This window comes from Tamandua tetradactyla, chromosome 7, assembly GCF_023851605.1.
Source record: "Tamandua tetradactyla isolate mTamTet1 chromosome 7, mTamTet1.pri, whole genome shotgun sequence".
Lineage (NCBI taxonomy): Eukaryota > Metazoa > Chordata > Mammalia > Pilosa > Myrmecophagidae > Tamandua > Tamandua tetradactyla.
The window spans coordinates 6237076-6253110 of NC_135333.1; the positions used below are offsets into that span (position 1 = coordinate 6237076).

The 16035-nt window shown below is 35.7% G+C and overlaps 1 protein-coding gene across 7 annotated transcripts in view; it reads right to left on the bottom strand.

The window, feature by feature from the left end:
• Positions 1-16035, bottom strand: part of LYST (lysosomal trafficking regulator) — a 248660-nt gene that overhangs the window by 195994 nt on the left and 36631 nt on the right. For all 7 annotated transcript variants that reach the window (XM_077168415.1, XM_077168413.1, XM_077168412.1 and 4 more), the window contains exon 3: positions 15311-15509. In XM_077168415.1, coding sequence (XP_077024530.1) covers positions 15311-15502 — 192 coding nt within the window. In that variant the 5' untranslated portion in view covers positions 15503-15509. The remainder of the gene's footprint in view (positions 1-15310; positions 15510-16035) is intronic.

Sequence of the window (16035 nt, forward strand, 5' to 3'; positions counted from 1 at the left end):
AGCATGGAAGGGATTGCAGAGTGATGAAGGGCAGGGCATTTTAGACAGACTATTCATGGTGGGCCTTTTGAGTAGATACTTAATAAGAACAAGGCATCCAGCAAAGCTGTGAAGGAATAGGTTTGGATTTTCATAGACTAGCAAGGCCACTCTGGCAGGAGCATAGCAAAGGGGAGAATGTTAGGAGATGAGGATGGAGGCATAGTTCGGAAAGGTGCACAGAGCCAGAGTTAACGGGGCCTTGGGTGTTAAGGGACAGGATCTGGATTTCTCTCAGTATGATGGGAAACTTTCCCGAACATACTTCCCAGTCCTCTCTCAGAGCATGGACTCCAGGGCTCAGGCCCACTAGTCCCCAGCAATCACCCCCATTTTTTGCTACCCTGTCTAGATATAGTTGGTGTTCAGTAAATATTTAATGAATGAATGACTTTAAATTCTGGATGCAAAGTAAAAACTGCAATAAAGAACCTTGTTTCCACCTGCTTTATTTCAAGATTAACAAACAGTAAAGATAAGTGGATAACATTTCATGTATAGCTCATACTCAGTATGCACCTTAACATTTTAAGGTGTCAGCAAAAATGTATATCGTCCTATTAAAAATGTATACCGATTTTTGGCATGTCATCCTATAGGAGTCCTCTTAATCTGAGTCTTTATAAAAGACTTAGAGAATGGACTAATAAAAACATTTTAATGGATCCTGTAGAAACCTCAAGGGTCTGTGAAGAAGTGCTACAGACATTCTGTTCTTAAAAGATAATTTAGCCCTTGCTCCACAACAGTATACTGGCAAATCATCACTGCTATGTGAACAGGAATTCTTGCCTCCTGGCCTCTGCTGACACCACTCCCGTGGTCTGGAACATCCCTCACAAGTTGCCACTTAGCTAAGGACTCCCCAACTACCGTCAAGGTCCAGCCCAGTAACATCTCTTCTATGAAGTTTTTCCTCCCACCCAACTCAGAGTTCTTTGTCTCTAAACTCTATACTATCTTTACTTCATGTCTGTTGCCCCCCTTTCACCAAGGTGCTTGGAAACCATAGGCCTTTCGAAAGAAAGACATTGAAGCAAGGGCAGGTTTTTTTTTTTTTGTTTATTCCTTCCTCTGCTGAATTGCAGAGGACATCCCTCACTTCTCCCCTGCCCATACCACAGTGAGGGAACAGTTCTTTGCTTCACACTCAATTATCATTTCTTTTCTAACCAAACTCATTATCAGGATATTTAGCTCTAATAGCCTTATTACGTTTTTAGGCTACTTCATATTCCCAGATTCATTTATTGGTCCTAGTACCAAAGAATCCACATAGGTAATTCTGTCCTTTGAAGTCCTAAAATCTTTTCAACTTATTCGTGGGCACCCTGGCAAAATAGAACTTGCAGCCCTCTGTTTCAAACTAAGATTGAGTTTTATATCTCAAAGTCCTAGTAAACAGTCATAATATCCAAGGGAAGGACTAGTCCTAGATAACACTTCTCATGTAATACTTACATTTTTATGTGTCCCCTTCTGCAGGGAAAATGACCAGCATGTCGTTATTTCCCCATAGTAACAACGAACAATAAAACTGCTCTCATTGGGCGGGCCATGGTGGCTCAGCATGCAGGAATGCTGGCCTGCAATGCCAGAGGACCCGGGTTCGATTCCCGGTGCCTGCCCATGTAAAAAAAAAAAATGCTCTCATTCAGGGGGTTAATTTTTCAATTCAGCTCAAGAAACATGCTTAAAGTACCTACGATGTGTCATGTGCTATTCCTTTTATAATTCTATTGTTTAAACTGGATTTTATATTAATTGGCTATCCCGGCCATCCAGTAATAATAGTGGCAGGATGAGAAAGGGAGTGCAAGTTAAGGGGAAGTGTTTAGATCCCAGACATCAATGTCTAGGAAGCTGCAACAGTAGGTAGATACTTGATTAGTGGGGTTTAAGGACCTCTGATGACATGCTAAAGAAGTTGGACTGAAAGGTTAATGTGACAGGAAGCTACTGAAGTTATTTTAACTGATTTATTTTAAATCAGTATCTCAACATGGAAATTAAATTTAATCTTTTAAACATAAGCAGGAATATATGTATATGTGTTCTTTAAGTTCTCTACTTCTACTAAGATTTTATAATCATTTCTAATAATGCATGTGTATGGATGTGCATATGTATGTATAAATGAAATTTTCATTAGTGTTGTAAATAGAATCTTTTTACTTTTACTAGAAATAAAATATAAACCAAAATAAGATATAGCTATAGCTCAGGGAAACTTAATATATGTTTGTCTTACAGTCTGTAACTTTGCTGAGCTTATTATCTCTATTAGATTTCTGGATGATCTTTTGGAATTTTCTCTATATAGCACTTTAAAAATGGTATTTTTATTTCTCCATTCTTTCTGACATTTAGCTATCATTACTTTCATATTCTGCTTTACTATTACATGCTTTAAAACATGATATCAAATGGAAACAGTATTAAGGAGTTATTCTTATATTGGTTATAATATAGAACCTCTTATTAAAAATATTGGCTCTTCTACTCTTTGTACATCGAAAAAGCTCCTTACTCTTAAATTGTGTTCACAGCATTTGTGAAGTGATGAATTTGATCAAATGTCTTTTTGATGTCTCAATATAGTTATGTCATTTGTACTATTTTTCCCATTGCTATGAAACATTATGCCGATGTTTTTTTTTAGATTATATCAGTGTGAGGCAAACTTTTTCTGTAAAGGGCCAGATAGTAAATATTTCAGGATTTGTGAGCCATAAGTGGTCTCTGTCATACATTCTTCCTTGTTTTTTTTTTTAACAACCCTTTTAAAAATTCAAAAACTATTCTCAGCCCATGGGCTGTACAAAAAGCAACCGAGAGCACCAGGATTTGACCTGCAGACGTAGTTTCCCCAACCAGTCTCCATAACCTTTCCCTCTAACCCCCAGCTAAGAATGGTTGTTAAATGACTGTAATATTCTTTGTTAAGACCCCAGAAAGTTTAAGGTAATGCATAGTAGACCCTATAAGCTAGACAAAAAATACTATTACAAATCTTGAGGGCATTTCCACACAAGTCTTACATGCCCAAAGTAGTGAGAGGTTTGTTTCAAAGGGAATTATAAATAAGGTTTTTGGGTTATGGAGCGAACCTTATTAAGGTTCAGAGGGAATACACAACATTTTTAAGAAAGCTGTACTGTTAAAAAGTACTAACATCGTGGACTAAAAGGGAAATAAATTATTCAAAATGAAAAGGGGCCTTTGGGTATCCATCAACCTATAGGTAGGAAACAAGGAGAGAAAGCTGCAAAGTATGTGCCACCTGTTATGGAAAAGAGACCATACCTCGGAGAGCCCATCTCACAGTGTCAGTCAATCTGCTGACTGCAAATTCAGGAGTAAGCCCAGCTTCCCCCAGTTGAGCAGAGGTGGCCAACCCAGCTGAGCCCTGCCCAAACTGCCAGCTCAGAATCAAGAGCAAATAAATCATTCTTGTGTGACATTATTACATTTCGGAATGGCTTGTTACACAGAACTAAACTGATGTACTCATTATTTCTACTTATTAGTCTGGGTGTAAAGGGAGATTATTCAATGGATTATTTATTGGCCTGTGGCACCACTGTCTAGTAGCTAGGAGTTCCATCACAATAATAATTTTCACTACTCCAGGTAGGAAGGTGAGTATCCCCTATTCCACCCCTCCCTGCCAGAATAATCATGCATAGATAATCTTGGTAGGTGTATGAAAAGAAACGGTAGAACTAGAGGTAGTTAAGTAAATCATTATTATCTTATCATGAAACTACATTTAAAAGTTTGCACTAGGCCTCCATTTTCTCCTCTGTAAAATGGGATGCTCATCATCTCTGTCTCATAAGGTTGAAGCAAAGATTGAATGAGGATGTCATATATCTATCCTGGAATATTGTTCAAGAGTAAAAAGAACTGAAGTTCTGCTGTGCATTAAGCTGTCAAGTCATCATGTTCCTCCTCCAGAACAGCTACTAGGGGAGTAGAAACGATACAGAACAGCTCCCGGAGCCACGACAGAGATCAAAAAGACAGCGTACCCCATCCTGGAATGGCTGACTGGCTGAGAGAACCCGCTCCAGTGAGATCGCCGAGGGGCGCGGGCTTCCCCGGACCGGGGCAGCAAGCGGCCGGAGTCCCTCCCTTCCTCCTTCCCAGGCCAGCTGGGACAATTGGACAGGCGGTCCCCTCAAGCCGTGGCGGCTGGCGCCCCACCCACGCGTGGCCCCCTGGACCAACTGGGAGAATTGGATGGAGATCCCCAGGCTGCGGAGAACGGTGACCAGGGTCCCTTCAAAACACATGACTTCCCGGTCCGGCTGGGAACGGTGCACTCTCCCGGGCCACAGCGGCTGGCGCCCTCCCGCCACACTTGGCGCCCCGGGCCAACTAGGAGATTCGGACGGGCGCTCTCCCGGGCTGCGGCGGCCGGCAACCCTCCCCGCGTTCGGACCCCCGGGCCAGCTGGCACTCTTCCAAGCCACTTCGGCTGGCGAACCTCCCACAGGGCGAGAGTTTTCCAAAGTTAAAGAACCCAGAGCACCTTTTACTGGTGGGACCCGCAGAGACAAACGTGTGCCACGAGCGCCACCTACTGGGCAGGAAAAGAAAAACAGAACCCAGAGATTTCACAGAAAAATCTTTCAACCTGTTGGGTCCAACACCCAGGGAAATCTGACTAAATGCCCAGACGCCAGCAGAAGATAACGGATCACGCTCAGAAAATTGAATATATGGTCCAGTCAAAAGAACAAACCAATAGTTCAAATGAGATACAGGAGCTGAAACAACTAATGCTGAATATACGAACAGAAATGGAAAACCTCTTCAAAAACGAAATCGATAAATTGAGGGAGGACATGAAGAAGACATGGGCTGAACAAAAAGAAGAAATAGAAAAACTGAAAAAAAAATCACAGAACTTATGGAAGTGAAGGATAAAGTAGAAAAGATGGAAAAAACAATGGATACCTACAATGATAGATTCAAAGAGACAGAAGATAGAATTAGTGATTTGGAGGATGGAACATCTGAATTCCAAAAAAAACAGAAACTATAGGGAAAAGAATGGAAAAATTTGAACAGGGGATCAGGGAACTGAAGGACAATATGAAGCACACAAATATACGTGTTGTGGGTGTCCCAGAAGGAGAAGAGAAGGGAAAAGGAGGAGAAAAACTAATGGAAGAAATTATCACTGAAAATTTCCCAACTCTTATGAAAGACCTAAAATTACAGATCCAAGAAGTACAGCGCACCCCAAAGAGAATAGACCCAAATAGGCGTTCTCCAACACACTTACTAGTTAGAATGTCAGAGGTCAAAGAGAAAGAGAGGATCTTGAAAGCAGCAAGAGAAAAACAATCCATCACATACAAGGGAAACCCAGTTAGACTATGTGTAGATTTCTCAGCAGAAACCATGGAAGCTAGAAGACAGTGGGATGATATATTTAAATTACTAAAAGAGAAAAACTCCTATATCCAGCAAAATTGTCCTTCAAAAATGAGGGAGAAATTAAAACATTCTCAGACAAAAAGTCACTGAGAGAATTTGTGACCAAGAGACCAGCTCTGCAAGAAATACTAAAGGGAGCACTAGAGTCAGATACGAAAAGACAGAAGAGAGAGGTATGGAAAAGAGTGTAGAAAGAAGGAAAGTCAGATATGATATATATAATACAAAAGGCAAAATGGTAGAGGAAAATATTATCCAAACAGTAATAACACTAAATGTTAATGGACTGAATTCCCCAATCAAAAGACACAGATTGGCAGAATGGATTAAAAAACAGGATCCTTCTATATGTCGTTTACAGGAAACACATCTTAGACCCAAAGATAAACATAGGTTGAAAGTGAAAGGTTGGGAAAAGATATTTCATGCAAATAACAACCAGAAAAGAGCAGGAGTGGCTATACTAATATCCAACAAATTAGACTTCAAATGTAAAACAGTTAAAAGAGACAAAGAAGGACACTATATACTAATAAAAGGAACAATTAAACAAGAAGACATAACAATCATAAATATTTATGCACCGAACCAGAATGCCCCAAAATACATGAGGAACACACTGCAAACACTAAAAAGGGAAATAGACACATATACCATAATAGTTGGAGACTTCAATTCACCACTCTCATCAATGGACAGAACATCTAGACAGAGGATCAATAAAGAAATAGAGAATCTGAATATTACTATAAATGAGCTAGACTTAACAGACATTTATAGGACATTACATCCCACAACAGCAGGATACACCTTTTTCTCAAGTGCTCATGGATCATTCTCAAAGATAGACCATATGCTGGGTCACAAAGCTAGTCTTAACAAATTTAAAAAGACTGAAATCATACACAACACTTTCTCGGATCATAAAGGAATGAAGTTGGAAATCAATAATAAGCGAGTGCCAGAAAATTCACAAATACGCGGAGGCTCAACAACACACTCTTAAACAATGAGTGGGTCAAAGAAGAAGTTGCAAGAGAAATTAGTAAATACCTAGAGGCGAATGAAAATGAAAACACAACATATCAAAACTTATGGGACGCAGCAAAGGCAGTGCTAAGAGGGAAATTTATTGCCCTAAATCCCTATATCAGAAAAGAAGAAAGGGCAAAAATGCAGGAATTAACTGTCCACTTGGAAGAACTGGAGAAAGAACAGCAAACGAATCCCAAAGCAAGCAAAAGGAAAGAAATAACAAAGATTAGAGCAGAAATAAATGAAACTGAAAACATGAAAACAATAGAGAAAATCAATAAGACCAGAAGTTGGTTCTATGAGAAAATCAATAAGATTGATGGGCCCTTAGCAAGATTGACAAAAAGAAGAAGAGAGAGGATGCAAATAAATAAGATCAGAAATGGAAGAGGAGACATAACTACTGACCTCACAGAAATAAAGGAGGTAATAACAGGATACTATGAACAACTTTACGCTAATAAATACAATTTAGATGAAATGGACGGGTTCCTGGAAAGACATGAACAACCAGCTTTGACTCAAGAAGAAATAGATGACCTCAACAAACCAATCACAAGTAAAGAAATTGAATCAGTCATTCAAAAGCTTCCTAAGAAGAAAAGTCCAGGACCAGACGGCTTCATATGTGAATTCTATCAAACATTCCAGAAAGAATTAGTACCAACTCTCCTCAAACTCTTCAAAAAAATCGAAGCGGAGGGAAAACTACCTAATTCATTCTATGAAGCCAACATCACCCTCATACCAAAACCAGGCAAAGATATTACAAAAAAAGAAAACTACAGACCAATCTCTCTAATGAACATAGATGCAAAAATCCTCAATAAAATTCTAGCAAATCGTATCCAACAACACATTAAAAGAATTATACATCATGACCAAGTAGGATTCATCCCAGGTATGCAAGGATGGTTCAACATAAGAAAATCAATTAATGTAATACACCATATCAACAAATCAAAGCAGAAAAATCACATGATCATCTCAATTGATGCAGAGAAGGCATCTGACAAGATTCAACATCCTTTCCTGTTGAAAACACTTCAAAAGATAGGAATACAAGGGAACTTCCTTAAAATGATAGAGGGAATATATGAAAAACCCACAGCTAATATCATCCTCAATGGGGAAAAATTGAAAACTTTCCCCCTAAGATCAGGAACAAGACAAGGATGTCCACTATCACCACTATTATTCAACATTGTGTTGGAGGTTCTAGCCAGAGCAATTAGACAAGAAAAAGAAATACAAGGCATCAAAATTGGAAAGGAAGAAGTAAAACTATCACTGTTTGCAGACGATATGATACTATACATTGAAAACCCGGAAAAATCCACAACAAAACTACCAGAGCTAATAAATGAGTACAGCAAAGTAGCAGGTTACAAGATCAACATTCAAAAATCTGTAGCATTTCTATACACTAGTAATGAACAAGCTGAGGGGTAAATCAAGAAACGAATCTCATTTACAATTGCAACCAAAAGAATAAAATACCTAGGAATAAATTTAACTAAAGAGACAAAAAACCTATATAAAGAAAACTACAAAAAACTGCTAAAAGAAATCACAGAAGACCTAAATAGATGGAAGGGCATACCGTGTTCATGGATTGGAAGACTAAATATAATTAAGATGTCAATCCTACCTAAATTGATCTACAGATTCAATGCAATACCAATCAAAATCCCAACAACTTATTTTTCAGAAATAGAAAAACCAATAAGCAAATTTATCTGGAAGGGCAGGGTGCCCCGAATTGCTAAAAACATCTTGAGGAAAAAAAACGAAGCTGGAGGTCTCGCGCTGCCTGACTTTAAAGCATATTATGAAGCCACAGTGGTCAAAACAGCATGGTATTGGCATAAAGATAGATATATCGACCAATGGAATCGAATAGAGTGCTCAGATATAGACCCTCTCATCTATGGACATTTGATCTTTGATAAGGCAGTCAAGCCAACTTACCTGGGACAGAACAGTCTCTTCAATAAACGATGCCTAGAGAACTGGATATCCATATGCAAAAGAATGAAAGAAGACCCATCTCTCACACCCTATACAAAAGTTAACTCAAAATGGATCAAAGATCTAAACATTAGGTCTAAGAACATAAAACAGTTAGAGGAAAATGTAGGGAGATATCTTATGAAACTTACAATTGGAGGCGGTTTTATGGACCTTAAACCTAAAGCAAGAGCACTGAAGAAAGAAATAAATAAATGGGAGCTCCTCAAAATTAAACACTTTTGTGCATCAAAGAACTTCATCAAGAAAGTAGAAAGACAGCCTACACAATGGGAGACAATATTTGGAAATGACATATCAGATAAAGGTCTAGTATCCAGAATTTATAAAGAGATTGTCCAACTCAACAACAAAAAGACAGCCAACCCAATTACAAAATGGGAAAAAGACTTGAACAGACACCTCTCAGAAGAGGAAATACAAATGGCCAAAAGACACATGAAGAGATGCTCAATGTCCTTGGCCATTAGAGAAATGCAAATCAAAACCACAATGAGATATCATCTCACACCCACCAGAATGGCCATTATCAACAAAACAGAAAATAACAAGTGCTGGAGAGGATGCAGAGAAAGAGGCACATTTATCCACTGTTGGTGGGAATGTCAAATGGTGCAACCACTGTGGAAGGCAGTTTGGCAGTTCTTCAAAAAGCTGAATATAGAATTGCCATACGACCCAGCAATACCATTGCTGGGTTATCTACTCAAAGGACTTAAGGGCAAAGACACAAACCGACATTCGCACACCAATGTTTACAGCAGCATTATTTACAATTGCAAAGAGATGGAAACAGCCAAAATGTCCATCAACAGACGAGTGGCTAAACAAACTGTGGTATATACATACGATGGAATATTATGCAGCTTTAAGACAGAATAAACTTATGAAGCATTTAATAACATGGATGGACCTAGAGAACATTATGCTGAGTGAGTCTAGCCAAAAACTAAAGGACAAATACTGTATGGTCCCACTGATGTGAACTGACATTCGAGAATAAACTCGGAATATGTCATTGGTAACAGAGACCAGCAGGAGTTAGAAACAGGGTAAGATAATGGGTAATTGGAGCTGAAGGGATACAGACTGTGCAACAGGACTAGATACAAAAACTCAAAAATGGACAGCACAATAATACCTAATTGTAAAGTAATCATGTTAAAACACTGAATCAAGCTGCATCTGAACTATAGGTTTTTTTTTTTGTCTGTCTGTTTGTTTGTCTTTTTTTTGTACTATTATTATTATTTTTATTTTTTTCTCTATATTAACATTCTATATCTTTTTCTGTTGTTTTGCTAGTTCTAAATCAATGCAAATGTACTAAGAAATGATGATCATGCATCTATGTGATGATATTAAGAATCACTGATTGCATATGTAGAATGGAATGATTTCTAAATGTTGGGTTAATTTCTTTTTTTTTCTTTAATTAATAAAAAAAAAAAAAGTTTGCACTATTCTCCTACTGAAACAATTCTTGCCAGTGTTACCAATGCCTTAGTTTGCCAAATCTAGAGAATAATTTTCATTACGTATTTCCTTGCTTAAAAACCTCCCCAATGTTTTCAGAACAAAGTTAAGACTCCTACAAGTGGTATTCAGGGCTTGCCCTGATATGGCCCCCGCCCCTTCAGTCTCCTCTCTAGCCAATCCACCACATGCATCCTTTGCTCTAACTTCACTAAGCTACATATAGTTCATTGAATGTATTGTTCTTTCTTTTGCCTCCATGACTTTACACCTGCCATTCCCTTGGTCTAATCCTTCCTCCATTTTTGCATTGCCAATCCCTACTTATCCTTAGAGATGTCAAGTTCTTTAAGACACATTTTCTGAAGACCCTCTCCTCATACTCCCATAACACTTTTACACTGTTTTGTTATCATTTATTTTTATCTGTCCATCTCTTCATTAAGCTAATGGTGTAATTAGCTGGAAAAGACAGTCTCTGTTTCTTTCATCTCTGCATCTAGCAGGGGAGCTGGCACATAGTAAGTACTTAACAATCTGCTGAATAAATCAATGAACTATGTAGCCACACTTTAAAAGGTCTGATATTTTTCTGTTAAAATTATTTATACATTACTATGGATAGGCCATTCATCTAATACTATATATGAAAGTGACAATATGACAAAAATGTAGGAAGAATAAAATACTACCTTAGAAAGTAGCTGACTATTAAAAAAATTATTGTAATTTTTAAATTATATTTTTTCATATGTTTAACCTCCTTTAATAAAATTTCATATTTTACTCAGCAAAATAAGTAACAACTTTACGAAATATCCAGACAGTATGAATTGTTATGGAAATTACACATCACTGAAAATTTTCAAACAAGTATTTATCTACTCCAGCTTGCTTATGTTCTGTAGGCAGTAATAAGTTTTGATTTATTACATCTGATTCAAGATATATATTCATAATCAGGTAGGTATAGAAGAAGTCAGAAACCATTATTACCCAATACTACATGGAAACAAATAATTTTTACATTGGAGGAGTCTTTTAAGCCATACAACTGAATGCCTTTATGTTACTGATGAGAGTAGTGGAGTGATTAAGTGACTAATTCACTGATCTAGCTGATACTAGTACCAAGATCAAAAATCTAGGATAATTTTACTTTTTAGGTTGGACAAAGTTTCTTTAAAAAATTTTGTAAAGATCTCAGTAAAACTTCAACTTTGCCACCTTTTAGCCATTAAAAATAATATAATTTTGCTACTTAAACAGAGTATTTGTTAAATAATAGATTAAAATGCCGTGTACAATATATCATGACCAAATAGGATCAGGGATGCAACGTTGGTTCAACAGTCCATCCATTACTGCAACTCATTCACAGTAACTAAATGAAGTAGAAAAATCATATGATGGCCTCAATAGATGCCAAGACAGTATATGATAAATTCAACATCCATTCATGGCAAAAACTCTCAGCAAACTGAGAATAGGAGAAAACTTCCTCATTCTGATAAAAGGAATCTAAGAAAACTTAAGAGTTAACATCACATTAATGAAGAAACATTGAACACTTTCCCCCTAAGTGTACTAGGCAAGGATAGACACTCGCACCACTTTTCAACTTTGTACTAGAAATTCAAGCTAGTGCATCAGGCAAGGAAACTTAAAAAAGGGCATAAACATTAGTAAAGAAATTAAATTATCATTTGCAAATAACATGAACTGTTTACACAGAAAATCCTAAAGAATCTACAAAAAATTTTTAAGATCTAATAAATTAATTTAGTAAAGACACAGTATACAAGGTCAATGTACAAAAATCAACTGGTGTTTTCTTTTCTCAACAAACCAGAAAATAAAAATTTTAAATGCCATTTGCAAAAGCATCAGAAAAATAAAATATATAGAATTAAATTTAACTAAAAATGTTCAAGTCTTCTACACTGAAAATTACAAAATATTTCAAAGAAAGTAGAGAAAACCCAAATAAACAGAGAGATATGCCATATTCATGGACTGGAAACTCAATATTGTTGTCAGTTCTCTCCACATTGATTGATGGATTCAACACCAACCCAAATGAAATCCTACTTAAGCTGATCCAAAAATGTATATGGAAATGCACAGGACCTAGATTAGACAAAACATTTTTGAAAAAGAAGAACAAAATTGGAGAACTTACACCACTTGAATCCAGACTTACTACAGAAGCTACAGCAATCAAGACAGTGTGGAACAGACAAAAAACAGTACAACAGAATAGAGAGTTCAGAAAGAAACCTATAAATATATAATCAACTGATTTTCAACAAATATGCCAAGTTATTAAATGGGGAAAGAACAATCTTTTAAGAGGAAATGTTGCTGGAACAACTGGATAACTATACGGAAAAAGAAAGGAACAACACTCCTACTTCATACTAACCACAAATATTAATTCACAATAAATCAAAAACCTAAAGTTAAAATTTAAAAGACTTCTAGAAAAAAAAACATAGGAGATTATCTTTGCAATCTTGGGGATAGACAATGATTTCTTTAACAGAACACAAAAAGCACTAGTCACAAAAGAAAAATTTCTGGTCTTCTAAAGATACTCTTAAGAAAAATGAAAAGTTAAAGAAAATATTCACAATACATACATTCACCAAAAGACCGGAATCCAGAATATATAAGGAACTATTACAACTCGATAATAAAGAAACAATTAACCCAAGTTTAAAAATGGGCACAAAACTTAAACAGACCTTCACGAGAAGATATACAAATGGTCAATAAGTACATGAAAATGGCGCTCAACATCATTAGTTGTCAAAGCAATGCAAATTAAAATTGCAATGAGAAACTTCACATTCACTTAAAATGGCTAATTCTAAAAAGGCTAGCAAATATCAAATTTTGGAGAGGATGTAGAACACCTAGAATTCTCATACACTTTGAGTGAGAATGCAAAATGGTATAACTACTTTGGAAAAGACTCTGGCAGTTTTTTATAAAATTAAAAAAACATTCTACCCTTTGATCCAGCAATTGCACATTCATTTACTCTGGAGAAATGAAAACATACCCACACAACAACCTGTTTAGGAATGTTCACAGAAGTTTTATACATCATAGCCAAATGGAAACAATCCAAGTGGTTTAACACCAGATGAATTGCTAAATAAACTGGTATATCCATACTAATGAATAATAAAAACTAGTGAACTACTAATTCACAAAACCACAGGGATGAATCCAAGAGACACAAGAGTACACACTGCTTGATTCCATTTATATGAAGTTCTAGAATAAACTAAATAAATTGTAGTGCTAGAAATCAGCACCTGTGGTTGTCTTACAGCAGAGAAAGGGGGTTTTACTGGAAAGGGGGATGATAAAACTTTCTAGGGGGATGGAAAAGTTCTAAACATTGATCTGGGTGGTGGTTACAGAGGTATACATATTTGTTAAAATTCAGCTAACTATACACTTAAAATCTGTACACTTTTTTATATATAAATTATATCTCAAGAAAAAGTCAAATTATTTATATTAAATATCTACTAATAGAGCAAAAGGACTGACTCTAGAGGAAGGGCAATGGTTTAAATTGCCTTTTCCATTGAGTACCCAAGAAGTGCTCCTAATTCAGGAGAAGTACAGACATAAAAGCTAAAATTCCTTCTGAATGGATAGCTCTGTACCTAATGCTATAGTTCCATCTTAAATGATAAAATCCTGTTCAGTTAAATCCCCCCCTAAAAATGCAAATGAACTGTCTCCATTTTCCGGTTTAAACAATTAAATATATAGAGAGAAAGATGAACTTATTTTAAAAATAGCTACTTAGTTTTACTCCAAAGACAGCTTATACATTTCTACTATGCTACAGATATTACAAAAAGTAAAGAGTGTGGAGTGTGGGGGCACAGGGAATTAATAAATATTACCATAGAATAATAATTATTAAATGTATAACTTGAATTATCTCAGTCATTTAGTAATATAATAAAAGATATTTCAAGACTTAAAAGAAAAAGCACTGAATTTTTAAAGGTGGGGTAAGAAGGGGAGCAGAGCACGGTATGTATATTAGATAATCAAAATTTTCAAATAAAAAATCACCACAGGTAGTCTAACAAATAATTTCTTCTAATTTTAAAATTTATTTATAGAAAAGTCATACAAATACATAAAAATTAAATTACACGTAGTCACACATTTAACAAATCACATTGGTCAAAAGAATAAAGATACATGAAACTGAAACTTTTCTGGAAAATTCCACAATAGATGGACAGCACAGTAAACAAATGCTACCTGATTTATATTTGTTAGGTTCCTCAGCTGACAATGAAAATACCGTTTTATTGTAGTCTCTGTATTTACCTAATACATATATTTATAAGGAAAATGCTTTCATAGCAAAGAAAAATTATTAATGATGGTCATGCTTATATCTAAAGACAGTAACATTTAAAGCATCAATATCCATCATATTGGTACTACAAAATATTTACCTTTTCAATTCAAGTTAACTGAAATATTATCTAACCACATTCATTGGATCCCTGAAAGCTAATTGTAGAGTTCTTCTTTTATAAACTAAATATTTGTTTTCTTCTAAAATGATATAAAGAAATAAATCTTCAAGTTAACCTCATCTGAGTTACTTAGTGTTTATGGATATCAGTTTTCCCATCTACAAAGTGAGGTTGAATGAAAACAGCTTTCTAGTTTAGTCCCAACTAGTTCTAAAATTCTTATAATTCTATAATAAACAGCAAAATTCCATATGGTTATACTATACTTTAAGCAAATACAATTACATACAAAAAATTAGATGTATACAAGCTAAAGGACCAGTAATTATTACTTTATATGAAAGGATTCTCTGCTTTCCCTCCAGATTCAGCAAGTTCCTTGAATACACTTTATACTAATATACTATGTTTTCAAAAATATAACTAATGTTGATAGAAAGTATAAATTCATTATATTTCTGAATCATAATCTTGTATCTCTACTAATAATCATAGTTATCTCACACTGATATTAGGATAAAAATATACCATATATAAAGCCATTTTAGAAGGAAAACCATTTATAATTCTAAGATATTTCAGACACTTTGAAAAGTATCCAAATAAACAATATGTTCATAAATGGGGCTATTTTTCTTTGCTGGGGTAATAAGATAGAGAGAACATTATCTCAAAGAGGCTCTCAGAAATTGCATATCTATAATTAACTATAATATTCTGATGAGAAGAATTATTTGATAGGAAAATATTACCTGATCAATGATAGAATTTAGCTTGGTAAGTAATAGAAATCCTCGCCCATGAACAAGATACTGTCCAAGGGTCGCCATGTGTGTCTCCTCTTCCTCTTCTTCCCTGGCTTCTGACCTCTGGACCACTGCATTGCAAAGCCGGTTGACGTCAGTCAGAAACTCACGTGCCAATGAGTTACTGTCAGTGCTCATGACCGAGCTATAAAATAAATATTAAAAAAGAGAAGATTAAAAAAACTATTAAAATTTACATTCTAAAACTATATATTTTTGTTGTTGTTAAGATCATGGAAATTAACAAGAATTTTTAGGTAGGAAAATTAATGAGGAAATATTTCAGTCCCACTTACTAAAACCATAAGATACCATGTCAATAGAAAGTATTATAATAAATGCAGAAATACATGTTTTTCCTGGCTTAAAAATGTACATAAAATATATACATATTTACATGAAATATAAATGGTCTATTCCTATTTCATTTCTGCATGTTGGACATCTTTTCACAGGAGTTCTCTGTTATTCTTTTCAACAGCTGCATAGTATTTCCATTGCATGTACATATTACACACATTTCATCAAGTAGGTGTACTATATAACTATGAAGCCAATCTCTTTCTTTCTTTTTTTAACATGGGCAGGCACTAGGAATCGAACCCAGGTCTCCAACAGGGCAGGCGAGAACTCTGCCAATGAGCCACTGTTGTTCACCCCAATTGTTTATT